Raw genomic sequence first — 10,800 nt, 5'->3', positions numbered from 1 at the left:
TGGTGGAGACCAATTAGGAAGCTTGTGCACTGTCCAACGGAGGCAGCTGGAGGGCTCATTATTTTGTCTTGCGGGCTCAGCAGACTTGAGGCAAGATGGAAAGTAACTTGTAACTTGGTTACAAGTATCCTGAAGGTTTGGTGTGAGTGTGGGCATGGCAGAGGATGCAAGGTTCTAGTTCCTTTATATAAATTTAAATCCTCCCCTTATCAGTCCCCCCCCAAACCCACTCCAAACATACTCCCCCCCCCCCCCCAGTAAGACACAGAGCTCTCCAAATGCTGTTCTTTCTGCCTGGAGCGCTCCCACCTACTTAGATGAGTCTTTACCACCAAGACCCCAGCTTGCCTTTCAGACCTAGCTTGGGGACAGTTCCTCTGAGGAAAAGCCATTTCCAGTTCTGGATTTGGTGGCCCCGCTCCTCATCTGGGCTCCATAGGATGCCAGGACAGCCTTATCCTCATGTATGTGATGACCTGGTTTCCTTTTGTCTCCCCTGCTACCCTCATACCATAAGCTACATAGTCAGGGATGGGGTCTGGGTGCTTAATAAGGATCTGTGGAATGAATGAGTTCTAAAATTCTTCAACACGTTCTTGCCTTCTTTTCTTCCTGTTGCTTTTTGCTGGCCAAAACAAGTAGGGTGACAGGATTGCACATAGCAAAGAGTCAGTTGGGGACTGTGGAGAGGGACACAAGAATTTGCTCTGCTGAGAGAGGAAATAGCAAAAAGGAGAGTTTAGGGGACACTGTGGGTCAGTGGCTGGGAAGGAAACCCAGAAGGAGACCATAACCTGCACGTGACGGGCGGGGGGGAGTCAGACTGCAGAAGGGTGGGGGCCCAGGGAACTGGCCTTTGACAGATGGGCCTGTGTGGCAGCTGGCAGGGTGAGGGCAGTGTGAGTGGGGCAGTGGGTAAGGGGGACAGACCTCTGTGCCAGGTGTCTCCCTTCACTGGGGCCCACTGCACTTCTGGGGCTCTGGCTGCTAACCTAGCAAAGGTGAGGAGACTTGGGGGCCTTTGCCACCTTATTCTAACGTTAAAGTCCCAAAGAAAGACCTCAGTGCTAAGTTTTTCCAAAGCCTACACTGTGACTCTTGTGTCTATGACTCTTTGAGGGGGTGCTCCCAAGAAACTACTGGAGTCTTGGGTCCGAGACACAATCCCCTGTCCCCACATGGGCCTCAGGGCAGCTGCCAGCAGTGTCCAGGACCCGGTCTGCTCCATCAGGAAGATTGCACTTGCACTGAGTCTAATGGGAACACCTCCAGCCGGCCTCAGTCCTCCTTCAAAAGGACATGTGGCTCAACACAATTCCTATAAAAATCACAAATCAGACCACACACAAACACATGATTTTTTTTTTTTTTTTGCACACTCTCTCACCCTCCCTCAACTTTCCCTGAGCCAAAAGACAAAATGTTTCAACACAAAATTTTAAAAGGACTTGAAAACGCCAAAACTAGGTGGCAGGGTTGAGTGTTAACCACCTCAGGCTCGGTCACTCAGGGATTCTTCCAGAGCCAGAAGTTTCTCTCAGGCATTCACCCTTACATCAGAGCTCAGTCTAGATGAATCTCGACACCAAAGTCACATACAGGCTGTGCTTAGGTTTGAAGCCACCATAGCTGGGTTCTGCCCAGGCTATGATTAATGCCTGCCTACCCTTCAAAAACAAGTTGTTGGGAGACCCAAGTGATCACATCACAGAAACTCTGAGAACCATTTCTAAGCAATGAGAAAAACAGTTTTGTGAAATCCATTACTACTCACCTCATGAATTAGACACTTGTCTATGAGCTGTAAATAGGAACTTATATTTTCCTCATCAGGTCTGGAGACCAAGAGCTGTGTGCACACTGTGAATTAAAAAAAAAAATAGAGAAGATGAATTAGAAACATGCAAACCCATTCTAACCTCGGAGATCTGTCTCTGATTTCCTTTCAGGACCAATATTTTGAGAGGTATGTGTGCCTGTGGCTTTACGTAAGGTTCACAAAAAAGGCCAGGAGGCTCCTCATTCCACTGAAGTCAAAGGCTTGGTCACCACAGGAGCCCTCGCTTTGAGAAGCCCCTTCGCTTAATTCCAGGCATACCATTCTATATTAAGCCTTCTGCAATCCAGCCTGAGACACTCTGGGAGAAGAATGCAGCCGTGTCCTGAGCTCTATCTTTGAAAGAGTCTTCTTTGGAGAAGAGAGTTCAAAGGCATCAAAGACCATCAACGTTCTCAGAAAGCAGTCTTCATAATTTGATGAATGAACTGTGCGCCTCATTTGGAGGAATGAGTCTAGCACATCTTTTAGGACATGAGGTGTGTGGGCACACACATGGGCAGGAGCCCGCTACTCCGTCATTGGAGGGTTATTTTCTCAAAGTGGTAACACACCTTTATACACACACAAGTTCACCTACACACTCAAGAAACTGAAGCAATAAGACCGAGCAGAGTCAGTCAGCAAGGAGAGTGCACACCCCCACTGGGATTCTCATGACCCCGATATCATAGCCCATTCTAATCTCATCCTAGAGGCTGTGATGCTCTGATTTTGATGGGGGTGTTTAGAAGGCTGCGGTAGAGGTGGTTGGACAAAAGATGTCAGAAGTGAAAATGCCTTGCACTCAAGTAGACCAAGCTTGAAACCTGGGCATAATGATTCCTTTCTCTTCCTAATCCTGAATAACCAGTGTGTCACAGAATCCCACTTATATCATGTCTTTGCACATAGATTTTCAGTACAGCATTGTTTGTAATAACAAAAACTTGAAAACCACCTCAGTGTCCATTAACTGGGGTCCTGTTAAATTATACTTTTTGCATATAGCGGAACAGTATGCAACATTTAAAAAAGAATAGGGTGGTGATATCGTATGGATAGAAATACTAAAAGTATATAATGTAGGAAAAACTAGCTGCAGAAAAATGTATAAACAACACCTGTTTGTGTGTGAAAAGGATTCTCATGTGCTTGTATACGATTAGTACAAAGTTCCTGAAGGGATATTCTAAACCTGTTTATAGCAGTCACCTCTGCAGAGGAAGATGGCAGGGCTTGGGGGACAGGTTATTTTTCACTTTCCATCATTTTGTTTAGTTTTGATTTTTTATGTTGAGCATGGATTTATAATTTATTTGAAAGTAGCTAAACTGTAACAAGTAGCCATGCCAGAGAAGTTCGGGTCTCCGAGCCCACCAGGGGTTACACTCAGGTATCCACTCCCACATGTATCTTTACCCAGGGGGTCATCTGTTCTAATCCCACACTGTGAAGAGCCCCCATCGGGGGTGGGAGGTTGGGAGGTAGAGAGAGCTAGGAGGTGAGTGGGAGGAGACCAGGGACCCACCCTGGCCATCTCAGCTCAAAGGGATGATACAAGTCTCCTCTGAACCAGATTCCTATGGAGGTAAGTCTTTTTTTTTTTTTAGGATGTGGGCACATGGGAAGTTTCTCACTGCACCTCTAAGACTCAGGTGTCCATTTCTTTTGGTAAAAACTTGTTTTCTTTAAAATGATCTGGGGGCGCCTGGGTGGCTCAGTCGGTTAAGCATCCGACTTCGGCTCAGGTCATGATCTCACAGTCCGTGGGTTCGAGCCCCGCGTCGGGCTCTGTGCTGACAGCTCAGAGCCTGGAGCCTGTTTCAGATTCTGTGTCTCCCTCTTTCTCTGACCCTCCCCTGTTCATGAACGCTCTGCCTCTCTCTGTCTCAAAAATAAATAAATGTTAAAAAAATAAAAAAATAAAAAAAAATAAAATGATCTGAAATATTGGACAATAAAGAAGAAAAAATTGTTTCTTCTTCCCAAAGGAAAAGTACTGGCATTCATTGCGTTTTTAAAATAATCACACTTTCTTGTGATTACACGGGGTGTGGGACACCCCGTGTAAGCGCAAATTATTCTAGCACTGGACCTTTCAAAGATAATCACGTAGTCACTGTGCCACGCACGGGGGAGGTAGAAAGAGTGCTCCTACCCAAAGAATCACATGAGAATTCAGTCTGCCCTCCAGACAGGTACACAGCATGGCTATGGTGCCTTCAAAGAGTAGTCTGTATTAAGTAAGGGAAGGGCTGACTTCCTTCTGCCCGCAGGCCCAGAGGCCCAATGAGCACTCACTCTGCTAGGAGGGCCCAGCTTTGAGGGAGTGGAAGAGAAAAGGAGACAGGGTTAAGGAAGAGGCCTCTGGGGGTCAGAGAGATTGGAGTTCAGTTCCAAATGACCACCTTTGAGCCTCACTCTCCTCATCTGTAAATGGGCTAATGGCATCTACCCTGACAGGTTTATCCAGCACCCTGGGGAAGCTCCTCAGGAACCAGGAGCTCTGATTAGTGGTGTTGAGAGAACAATGGCGGAGGTGGGAGAATCAGGCTCTACCTTTCCCCATGACACGTGTGAACTGCCCAGGGAGATCCCCCTCCGGCAGGGGGGCGACGGCCAGCTCCCCATCACAGCTACTCAGCTGGTGTGGCTGGAGCCCACCGCTGGCCCCAGTGGAGGCGGTGGCTGCGGCACCAGTGGCTGCGGCACTGTCTTTGCAGTCAGGGGTCTGGCCCTCAGGGCCCATCAGTGAGGGCGGGTGGGGGGCCTGGGGCTCCCGGCGGCAAGCCTCGGGGGTGGTGCTTGGGGAGCTGTAGGCCTTGATGGGAGTCAGGATCATCTGGTGCAGCTCCTGGAGCGGGATGCGCAGGTTGCCCCCTTCGATGATGTCCTGGACGGCCAGAGGGAGAAGACTTTGGTTAGGGTCAGAACTGGGGGTGGCCCACCTTGACGTCTCCCTCCCCCTGCCCGGAGCTATTCCCAGGCGGGACTCACAGCTGCTGGCCCCTTCATCCCAACAGTCTTCGGAAATGCAGCCATGTTATCATTCTATTATTAGCCCGGTAGAAAACTTGGCAAAATACAGATATGCATAGTGAGGAAAATATACATCACCTGAAAATCCCACCATCTAGAGGTGATCACTAAAACGATTTTGTACATTTCCTTCCCTGGCTTCCTCAGTGAATTTCTATAAAAAGCATTTATATATTTTACATGCACACACTTTAGAAGCTGTATAATAAAGCTGGGTCATGTGGTAACTTCCTGTCCTGTGTAGGATGAAGGGACCTGCTCGTTCACACCCTCAGCCCACGACACAGGCACCACAGGGCAGTGGTTAAGAATACAGACTCTAGGAGGGTGCCTGGATGGCTCAGTCCGTTAAGTGATCTCACTCAGATCATGATCTCATGGTGTTTGGGATCGAGCCCCACCTTGGGCTCTGCCCTATCGGTGCAGAGACTGCTAGGGATTCTCTGTCTCTCTCTCTCTCTGCCCCTCCCCTGCTGGCTCTCTCCCTCTCTCTCAAAACAAGTAAAACTTCAAAGAATACAGACTCTAGGACAGATGCTGGGGTTCAAATTTTGACACTACTGTATGACCTTGGGTAAACAACTTAACCTCCCTGTGCCTATTTCTGTGTATAAAATAAAGATAACATCTGCCTCAATGGGTGGTTGTGAGGATGTTAATATCTGTAAAGCTGCAGGTCAGGGTCAGGTTCCCATGTCATGTGCTTCTTTGTTAATAGGTATGTGTCGAGTGCTGTGATGAACTGGGCACTGTCCTAGGCAAGAGGTTATGGGGGGAAGAGTCTTTGTGGTTCCCTTGGGGAGTTTACAACCCACCCTGAGATGAACATACTGCGCTAGGGTGCAGGCCAGGGTGGCTGTGAAGGGAGGCTGTCTGAGGGGGTGATGTTGGACTGGGAACCCAAATGAATGTGGGCGTGAGGACCCTGGGAAAGCGTGCCCCATGCAGAGGGCATGGTGAAGGCAGAGACTCTGAGGTGGGGGCATGCCAGGGTGTGTGAGGAATAGCAAGGAGGTGGAACAGGATGGGGAGAGGAGAGGGTGGGGAATGAGGTTTCTACTGGGGCCTGAGCATGGAGGCAAGGAAGCTGGGAGTTTTTCTAAATGAGAAGAGACATCAGGGGAAGTTTTGAGCAAGGGAGTGACATGTTGTTGAAGTTTCATTCTGGAGAGAAATATGTACAATATATGTGTATACAATACAGTTGACTCTTGAACAACATGAGTTTGAACTGTGTGTGTCCACTTACATGTGGATTTTTCCGATAAATACAGTACAGTGTTGAGAATTTACTGATGATTTTCTTAGCATTTTCTATTCTGTAGCTGACTTTATTATAGGAATACAGAATATAACATATATAGCGTACAATATATCTTCAGTAAGGCTTCCAGTCAACAGTAGGCTATTAGTAGTTCAGTTTTGGGGGAGTCAGAAGTTACACATGGATTTTCAGCTGCACAGGGGAGGAGTCAGTGCCCCATGTTGTTTAAGGATCAACTAAAATTGTACATAATATAAATGGTTTTATATGTTGTATAATAAAATTGGGGCCTTCTGCACATACAGTTTGATATACTGGTGGTTATTTATTAGGAAAAAGAGTGAGCGCTGATTCTGGTCGACATTTATCTACGTGCCAGATCCTCACAGAGGCACAGGACAGGCTCTGACGCTTGTGGCTGGGTGTCAGGGCCTGGGAATCATTTTTGGCATGGAGAGTGGTCCGGCCCTCTGCCCCAGTGCTGCCCAAGTGCTTTTGCAACAGACCTCTCCTTGGGACCCAGGAAGGACACTGACAATCAAGGCCCTGATTACTAATGAAGTATTTACTCTTCTGAGAGCACAGAATGGCAAAGACATCATTTCGAAAGCCTGAAGCATGAGTACCAGTCCATTCCTGGGTTCCTCTAAGAAAAACTGCTTGATGGTGTCCAGGAACACAAGCCCATGGAACACGATCACCTCTACACCCAGACTTTCCGATCAATCGATAGCACATTGGACTTCCTATCAATTGATTAGAAAAAGGAAACTGGAGGACGGCAGCCTTGAATAGGCACGTTTCAGTTCAGGGCAGCAAAACACCAATAGCCCAGCCCCACCATTGGCGGGAACCTGCTTTGCTCAGGAGGTTGGAAGCAGAAACTTAGCCTAGTTGGCACCCAGGATCATTGAGTAAAGTGAAATGCTAAGTAGCCATCAGAATTGTTTCAGTCCTGGCCAGGGCCACTGTCCAGCCTGTTTTAGAGGAGAGCGTCCATTTTTCTTTTAAAGAGGAGAGCTTGAGAGTCTATGGCCTTCCTTCTAAACCTGGCAGACATGGCGTGGGGAAGACTAGCTTGCTGCCTACGCCAGCAAACCTGAGGCAGGAGTCATTCCCAGTTTTCCTGCTGCCCAGACTGGACCAGTCTTTTCCAGAGTCTAGATGGGGTCACGTGACTGGTCGCTCGATTTTGGACTTGGTGATCTATCAGGGCAGGGCATATGAGGCAAGCTAGCTGACCCATGCCAGGAGAGCACCTATGGCCTTTCCTGATCCAACTCTGTGCCAACTGGGGTGGGGGGGATCCCTGCCTCTATGTCCTTCACTTCCTGCCAACTGCCTAACTGGCACCTGGGATGTGGCGGCTCCTGATCCTGTCCAGCCCCTGACTGGGGGTGGGTGGGGGAGGGGGGAAGCAGAAGGAGAGAGAAGGGATGAAGCTTCCTCACTGAGTGGGAGCTGAGTAGGCAGAGCTGGCTGGCCTATTTGGGAGATCACATGCATCCCTGCCATGCCATCCCACGTGACAGCTAACACTGAGGTGAGCAAATGCATGCTCATGACATTGTGTCAACTGCCACCAAACAACCCTCACTTGGCTCTTGTCACATGCAAAAAGGCTTCTGTAGTTACTCAGTGATGGAGGAAGGGGATTTTGATTATGCTAATAGCTGAACTCTTTGGAACAGGAAACATACACTTGCCCCAAGTTCAAATCTTACCTTACTCCACTGGAGACAACCACACCAAAAAGGAAGCCATAAACCTAATGAATAATGATGGACACTTTCTGTCAAATATAACTTATCAGGAATCATGCAGAGTTTTTTTTGTTTGTCTTCCCCCATAGACTTGAAGCCACTGTCTCAAAGAAAACACTCGGCTAACAAGTTAACAATGCCCCTTATGCCAGCCTTTGTAGGGTTACCTATCTGACTCTTCAGAAATCAATTCTAGAACTCAACACTGAGTGCCCAAGTTGAGAAGGAAGCTAGAAAATGGCCCAAGTGGGACCCAATCCAGTGTCCTCCAACTAGCTGTGGGAATTAATTCTCCATGTTGACAAAAATAGGGAACCAACCCAAGTCTCTACTGATCCTTCAGACCATAAATATACTCCTACATTATAAACACAAAGAGGCAAAATGAAGCTGTCCGTTCGCTAATGTGCCTAGCCAAGGAGCTCATGGCAGAGGGAGCTTGAGGCAGAGGCCTCCACGAAGGCCGGCCCACCAATGCCAGCAGTCAGCTCTGGTGGCACAGCTCAGGGCCCATGCACAGGACAGGAAGCTACTTGCCAACCCCTCACCTGGCTTTCTTAGGTCTTAGAGGAAGACTGGTTTGAAACCTTTCTCAGGGCACGTGGCAGCAGCAAGGGGCAAATCGTCTGGAAGACAGAACTTGGGCAGCCAGTGTCTCAACACTTACACACTGACCATGGTCCCATCCTTCCCCCAGTGTGAGCAGACCTGGACCTCTTGCACAGTAGACAGCACTCCTGCACCTACTTAAATCTACTCCCCTGCCACCTTTCATTCACCACACTCCAGCTGGGCCCAACCAGGAGCTAAGCACTGTGAAGCATCAGGGACCTAGACACAAATACAATAGAATCCTTGCCCTGAGATGCTTACAGTTTCTGGGGCCCATACAGTGTGAGCATGCAGCCAGGACAGGGAGCTGTGGGAACATTGTGTGTGTGTGTGTGTGTGTGTGTGTGTGTGTGTGTGTCCTTTCTCTGTGCCAGGTTCCCAGGGAATAGTTTAGCTTCATAGTTTGGGAATTAGTTGAAAAAGGACAGTGAATAAAAGCATGTGAAACATTTTCGTTATTAAAGATCAATGTTGAAAAGTTTGCCCCAGCAACATTCTAATCTTTCCTTTTTCTTTTCCACCAAACATCTTGAGAAGTATGTACTTCCTTACCCCGTGGCCTCAACACCCATTCACACTTCTGGGTTCCTGAGTTTCTGCTTCTATCCCTCCTTTCTCCTTGTATCCCTTCTCATCATGGCCACCAGTGACCTGCTGGCAGCCAGTTCCAGGGGGCAGTGTTCAGTCCTCACTGTAGGGGACACATCCACAGCACCTGATGGGATTTGCTCCTTCAAATGCTTCTCTGACCCCCTGGGTGGGCTCAGCCTGTCACTGTTCAGTCCCTCCATATCTTCTGGATGGTGCTTCTTGGGGTCTGTCCTCAGCTCTTCCACTTGGCACACACTTCTGGAGGAGTCAACTGCCATTATGCACAGATGACCCACAGATGAGTCTGTCAAGGCCTTGTGGACTCTAGCCTTGTTCTTCTGGCCACTAATTCGCCTTTTCTGCCTGGGTGTCCCAAAGGCACCTCAGACTCAATCTGGCCAACTGAACTCAACCCCACTTCTCCAAACCTGGCAACTCCTCCTATATCTGCTGTTCCCAAGTGGCATGGCACCAAGGCCACTGCCCGGACTTCTTTTTTTTAATTTTTTTTTTCAAAGTTTATTTTTGGGAGAGAGACAGAGCATGAACGGGGGAGGGGCAGAGAGAGAGGCAGACACAGAATCGAAACAGGCTCCAGGCTCTGAGCCATCGGCCCAGAGCCTGACGCGGGGCTCGAACTCACGGACCGCGAGATCGTGACCTGGCTGAAGTCGGACGCTTAACCGACTGCGCCACCCAGGCGCCCCCACTGCCCGGACTTCTGCTAAACGACCTCTCTTATCCCTCTCCACCCTCGCGGGCCCTGCCTTAGCTCCAGGGTGCACCAAGTCTGGCTGTAGGTTCCTAACGAGTCTTCCAGCCAGTGTCGGCCCCTCCGAGGTTTCCCTCTTCGTCACCACTGCAGAGTGCTGTGCTTCATCCCAGGAAGATTCCCCCACCTGCCTCGGTGACGACACTGATCACAAGGGATTTGAGAGCACCGGCTGTGTCTGTGTGACATGTCTGTGTCACAGTGTGCATCTCGTGCTCCCCAAAGGCAGGAGCCACATATTACTGTGTTACTCACGGGTAGCCTCCAGTGGATGGGGTAAATGTAGTCCAAGGCAGCTGCTTAGTAAGTGTTCAGGCTGAGTGGAAGGGCTCTGGACATCGAGCTTATCTGCAGCAACCACTGATTATGAACTAGCCCTGGGCGGGGCCCCAGGTTCTGTGTGAGGTAAGAATGCTGTAGGCAAACAAATGCCTGATGATAGCATTTTCAACAGCATAACCAGTTTAGGACGTGTGGGAGCACGAGAGAAAGGGCTGATGGAGTTTGCCGCTGGTGGCCTAAGTGGTAACACATTAGGGATGACTCCGTCCCTCAAAGAGCAGGAGAGCCTTGGGTCCCAGAGGAGCGAGCCAAGGGGCTGAGTCCCCAGTGGATGCTGAGGACCCCCAACCCCAGGTCATGAGCTCCTGAAGGGACAAGCACACAAGTGTCTGTACTCAGGTGTTCTGAAGCAAGCTGAACGTGCTGGTCTCCTAGACGCACAAGCTTTCCTCCTCAGGGACGTCGAAATAAACTCATTACTGCTCTTCTCTTGATCATTAGCTGCTCTCAGACTTTGTATGAAATTTGTCATCTTTTTATCAATTCCCATTCCAGGCACCTAAGTGGCTCAGTCAGTTGAGCATCTGACTCTTGATTTAGGCTCAGGTCATGATGATGTCACGGTTCATGAGTTTGAGCCCCACATCAGGCTCTGTGC

General features: G+C 49.1%; 1 protein-coding gene across 4 annotated transcripts in view; it reads right to left on the bottom strand.

The window, feature by feature from the left end:
• Nucleotides 1-10,800, bottom strand: part of SAMD4A (sterile alpha motif domain containing 4A) — a 215,082-nt gene that overhangs the window by 27,924 nt on the left and 176,358 nt on the right. For all 4 annotated transcript variants that reach the window (XM_030319145.1, XM_030319149.1, XM_030319146.2 and 1 more), the window contains 2 exons: nucleotides 4,379-4,712; nucleotides 1,775-1,860 (listed from right to left, as the gene is read on the bottom strand). In XM_030319145.1, the coding sequence (XP_030175005.1) occupies nucleotides 1,775-1,860; nucleotides 4,379-4,712 (420 nt within the window). The remainder of the gene's footprint in view (nucleotides 1-1,774; nucleotides 1,861-4,378; nucleotides 4,713-10,800) is intronic.

The sequence above is a fragment of the Lynx canadensis genome, chromosome B3 (genome assembly GCF_007474595.2).
Source record: "Lynx canadensis isolate LIC74 chromosome B3, mLynCan4.pri.v2, whole genome shotgun sequence".
Taxonomy (NCBI): Eukaryota; Metazoa; Chordata; class Mammalia; order Carnivora; family Felidae; genus Lynx; species Lynx canadensis.
The sequence above is the reverse complement of the archived record's forward strand: the minus strand, read 5'-3'. Positions and strand labels throughout refer to the sequence as shown.